Genomic DNA, 5,510 nt, shown 5'->3' on the forward strand with positions numbered 1-5,510 from the left:
ACATTAAAATTTTACTAAACAAGAACCAAAACTCAAGATCCAAATTGCGTGCTTTCCACCGTCAACTCCTTGATGCCGTCAAGATTGTTTCCCCCCCTTAATTACCGAATAATTTCTTTTATATCAACTATCGTGACCTCCTTTTCTTTTGTGTAGATTTTTTAATAATTAACTAGTAAAATTACCCGCGCGATGCGGCAAGCTCCTAGAAAATGACTTCTTTTAAGAGATTAAGAAAACATACAGATATACATTTCCATCTCCATCATCTATTTTAATTGTTGGTATGAAAGTAAGATATAATACATGGAACTTGTTCGTATATAATAATATGCTCGAGAAAACACCTTTATATGGATGAATGACCGTGCTTGGCATTTGTAAAAAACATTCATTTTCGGAGATGCAGTTTCACTCTTCCTGCTATTCTCCTTTACTTGCTTAAAAGTAAGAAAACGAAATTAGTTAGTCCTTACAAACTGCTAACTTTAGAAAACAAACTAAACATACTGAATATAAAAAGTTTTAAGTAATACCACCTCAACAGCTTTTTCTCTCAGTCATTTATATAACAGTAGCATTTTGATCTCAATTTGTAATTCACCTAATTCTCGATCCTCACTTGCAGAAATTTCAAAAGAGTCGATAAAACCTAGATGGTTAACAGTGAAAAGGAACAAAAATAATTTTGCATTAATCACCTGTGACTTTAATTTCCCATAATTTATTATAATGTTTAACAAATAAATAAAAAGCACGCAATCGATTACATAAGAAGAACATAAAACTAACCAAGAGAAAGCTGCATAAACATAAATACTATCCTTCCTCATAAACTCGTTTAATATTCTTTGTAAAATTACAGAAAGAAATATCTATATGTTATTAAAGAAAGTGTGAAAATCTATTAACAACTTAAGACAAATTGATTGATAAAGTTAGTGTCTGAAGATGGGCTTAAAATAATTACTCGAATAATTGAATCCGGTCTGACAATAATAGTGGGAAAAACCTTTAGTTAGCAAAATTGAACCAAAAGGCATGAAAATTAGCTTAGCTATAAACTCGAACCACCGTTTTCCGTCACTTGAAGCATGACAGGAAGTGTAACATTCGTTATTTTTCAAACCTGGCACATTTATTATTATTTTTTTCTTTTGTCTCATTAATTATTCGAACGTTCAATGCTAAAATTATCGCGTCGATTAGACATATGTATATTCTTTTATTGAATTTTTTTATTGATTTAACTATGATTTGTATTTTTGAACTTGTGATTCGTAAGTAATCTAATATATATATATATATATATATATATATTTAAGTATCTAACGTAAATAATAATAATAATTATTATAACAATAAAAATAATAATACTAATCATAAAAATAGTAATAGCGTAAACTATAAAAGACTCCAAAATTCTTTAAACTGATTTGTAACCGTTATGTTGTGTCGTATTATTGTTTTTTTTAACTATTTCTACCCTTTAGTTATATTATTTACAAATTTATGATAATTAAACTAATAATATTAAAAAGTTGTATCTAAACCCTATCATATCCCATATCCGTCATATATGCCTTATTATTATTTCTTTAATCTTAATTAATTATATCAATATTAACTACGAACCTTTGTCGACGTATTCCGATGACTCTATCTTATTTTCTTACCGTCGTCTAATCATTTATTTCCACTCGTTAAGGTGAGTTTACATATCCCCCCTTTTTCATCTTTTATATTTTTGGGGGTAACATGTATACCTTATTCACTTTTACTCATGTTTTATTACCACATCTATTCAAGACGCAATTCAATATATGTTTATGTATGATTATTGCATGCTCTATGATTATGCTCTATGTGCTTAAATGCTTATTTTATGTTTGGTGGTTGGTATCTCATTCTCATCTAGTATGATCATACATTACCCAAGTACATTGATTTTGTATCAATAGGAACGGGTCCACGTCTATTTAGTTGTTTACATTTTCATAGGAATTGTAATGCTCAACATTAACATATGAATTGTGGTTTTTATCTATATATATATCTCAACTAAAATTATGTATTGTCACCAACATTCGTGTTGAAAAACTCAATTTTTATACATGCTACAGGTAAAAGTAATTTACATTGTTCAAGATCGAAGAAGTTAGTTTCTCATTAGAATATTATTCAAAATACAAAAGTATGATATACTTGTTCTATTTATTGAATTTGTGTACTTGTTTTAATGTTAATGAAATTAAATAATTATTGTCGCTTTAATTAGTGTCTTTTAAGCTACGCCCCAGCATGTTTCGCCTTTGATCGGGGTGTGACAGGATGTTGTGAATAGTTGTTCGCAACCGACCAAACCCTAACCTAAAATACCACTGTCCGTCAGAGGAGAATATACAATTGACCAAAAATAACGAAAAAAAGAGGCTAAAAGTATACAAAAATCGCAATGGGACACTATTGTTGGCAGACTATGCATATCACAGATTCGACTTTGTTGACGAAAAATCCACCTCGTCGAACCATGGCTAGCTTTGCATCCGTCGAGCACCGTCGCCGCTATCATCGCAAATAAGCAAGGCCAGGCAAGGGTTTCCATAGGAGATTGTATCTCTCTCTTACTATTAGTGGAGAAATTAATTGGATTCAATTGCAAAGAAAGTGGTGACAGTAATATCAAACGAAAGTCAGAAAGGAAATAAAATGGTAGGATACTAATTTTATTAATTAGTATATGTTATAATAAATATCTTGTAACTGTCATTATTGGAATTCGCATCAATCTTGCTAGATGGAGGAACATTATTGGATAATATTATGAATAGTGAATTAATGTGAGATAACTACAAGTTGTGTTTTAATATATACTAGCATGAAACCCGCGTGATGCTGCGGCGGCAACAATTTGCAATGCGATACTTTCAGGCCCGGCTCCGAAAACCGTTAAAAAAATTTGAGCCGAAGGCTAGTATAAATTCGGGCCTTAAGACTTAAGTAAAATATAAAATTCGATAACTCAAATAAAAGTAGATCATACGATGATAATTGTAATTTCAATACACAAAACATAAATATTGTAGCAAAAATAATCTAATTTACATACCTAAACGGAACGTGATGCTCTCCTAGCATTTTTTGAAGCAAAACTCTCGATTAAGTCTTGATAATTTATGTTTTCCAATACATCGCTCTCAATAGATATCAACGCCAAGCCGTTAAGTCTTTCTTGGGACATTGTGTACCGCATGTAAGTCTTCAACAACTTCAATTTTGAAAAACTTCTTTCAGCCGAAGTCACGGTTACCGGAATAGTCAATAACACTCGATACACATTTACCACATTAGGGAAAAAACCATGTTGCACCACATTGTTTAAAGCATCCAAAGGTGTGACAATATCACTAGATAAAAATGTCTCAAATAACTTCAACTCCAAATAAAGCTCATCGGCATCAACATCGGACTCGTCTCCATGCTTTAATGATTCTTGAAGAGTATAACAACACGACTTAAGTTTTGTTTCATCAAGCGTCTTCAAGTTTTTAGGAAACAAAAAACCAAATAGTTTTTCATATTTTTCATATTGTTCAAATCTTGTTTCAAGAGAAGCAATCGCTTGGTCGACGATACATAAAAAGTAATTAACTTTAAAGTTCTCCTCTGGTGAAAATAAGACTTCTTGGTCATGAGACTCGTCAAATTGTTTTTTCCTAATAATCGGACACTTTTGAGAGAATACCGGATTACACCCATTTCAATGGCAATTTTTGTAGCTTCATCAATAGCCTTAGAGAAGCCCACTTCTCTATAATTTTTGAAGAATTTAATCAAATTTTTCACTTGTTTAATAGCAACATCGAGAATCATATTCTTGGATTGCAATCTTTTGCTCACGAAATTCACCGTTGATAATATTTCATACCATATGACAGATGCTAAATAAAATTCAAACTCACAAGCTTCATTCTTTGATAGCAACGAGCATCGCTTTGAGTTTTAGTATCGGTATCGGTATTGAGGTCCCTAACTTCAAGCAAAGCTTCTCTTACATCAATAAGTTGAAATCTAATCGGTTTAACACTATCCACACGACTTTCCCAACGAGTAGGACACATTGACTTAAGACTCAATACTTTAACATTGTCTTTTAAAATCGCCCACCTCTTAGTAGAATTAGCAAAGACGGAATAAATCCGTTGTATGACACAAAAGAATTCTCTAGATTTAGTGCAAGTATTATCCATGTCACATAATACAAGTTAAGAATATGATAACCACACGCGGCATAAAAAGCTCTAGGATTTATATCTAAGAATCTCTTTTGAACTCCTTGATGTTTTCCTTTCATGTTTGATCCATTATCATAGCCTTGGCCACTCATATTATTGACATCAAGACCAAGAGAGTTTAATGCTTCAAGTGTAACATCAAAAAGTCCCTTACCGATGGTATCATCAACAACTAGAAAACCTAGAAAAGATTCCTCAACAGTAACCGTATTAGAGTTTAAATTGACATTGACATACCTCACAATTATCGACATTTGTTCTTGGTGACTTATATCAGGAGTGCAATTGAGGATTATAGAATAATACTTTGCTTGCTTTATCTTCTCGATGATTTCTGATCTAATCCGATGTGCTAGCAAACCTATTAACTCGTTTTGGATGTTGTGCCCAAGATAATGTACATTTAGTTCATCATTCATAATACGTCGTACATGTTCTTTTATAATTGGGTCAAACTCTTCCAACATCTCAATCAATCCCAAAAAGTTTCCATTACTTTTTTGATACAACTTCTCGTAGGATCCCCGAAATGCTAAACCATTTTTAGCAAGAAATTTCACAAGTGCAAGAATCCTAAAAATAACTTCTCTCCAATAATCTCTTTCTTTCTTGAATTGCTCGTATGCTACTTTGTCAATTGTTTCCTTACATTTCAACCTTTTACGCATTTCAATTGTTTCATATTCTTCAAATGTTCAATTCTAGATTCATGATCTTTAAGTCTAATGGAAGAGTGTTACCAATCCGCAAAACCATCGCTATCCAACCCACGTTTCGGTTGCCCTTTTCTAAAAAGTTTACAACAAAAACAAAATAGCTTGTCAACCTCTTTCGAATACACTAGCCATACTCTTTCACAAGTCTCCCCATTAGATAGACGTCTTGTATACATGCTTGAAGAAAACCGTCTTCCAATTGAATTCACCGGACCCTTATGAATAGTCAAATCTCGTTTTGGACCTTTCTCAACCAAGATATTGATCATGTACGGATTAAGGATATCCCAATTTCTAGGATCAAAAATATCAATATTTGTATTCATATTACCTTCATCCAAATTAACACCTTCCATATTAACATCAACATCATCTTCATCCAAATCAACATCATCTTTATCCACTTGAACATCCACATCAATATCGTCTTCATTCACATGACCATCCGCATCAATATCATCTTCATCCACATTGACATTACCATCAACATTTGCTTCAA

The 5,510-nt window shown here is 32.1% G+C and overlaps 1 protein-coding gene across 1 annotated transcript; it reads right to left on the reverse strand.

The window, feature by feature from the left end:
- Positions 1 to 3,109: 3,109 nt before the first annotated feature.
- LOC143546541 (uncharacterized) lies at positions 3,110 to 4,963 on the reverse strand. The gene is made up of 3 exons (XM_077038194.1): positions 4,168 to 4,963; positions 3,806 to 3,941; positions 3,110 to 3,701 (listed from the first exon to the last, which is right to left on the reverse strand). The coding sequence occupies exons 1-3, from the start codon at positions 4,961 to 4,963 to the stop codon at positions 3,110 to 3,112; spliced, it is 1,524 nt and encodes a 507-aa protein (XP_076894309.1).
- Between the last annotated feature and the right edge of the window lie 547 nt (positions 4,964 to 5,510).

The sequence above is a fragment of the Bidens hawaiensis genome, unplaced genomic scaffold (assembly GCF_021521415.1).
Source record: "Bidens hawaiensis isolate Kalapana, Puna unplaced genomic scaffold, B.hawaiensis_p1.1 tig00014401_1, whole genome shotgun sequence".
Taxonomy (NCBI): domain Eukaryota; kingdom Viridiplantae; phylum Streptophyta; class Magnoliopsida; order Asterales; family Asteraceae; genus Bidens; species Bidens hawaiensis.

Coding starts and splice junctions, on each gene's coding strand:
- LOC143546541 (XM_077038194.1), bottom strand. CDS start 4,963: ATGCGTAAAAGGTTGAAATGTAAGGAAACAATTGACAAAGTAGCATAC. Junction 3,942..4,167: donor TTTGCTAATTCTACTAAGAG/GTGGGCGATTTT, acceptor AATTTTATTTAG/CATCTGTCATATGGTATGAA. Junction 3,702..3,805: donor TTCAAAAATTATAGAGAAGT/GGGCTTCTCTAA, acceptor AAAACAATTTGA/CGAGTCTCATGACCAAGAAG.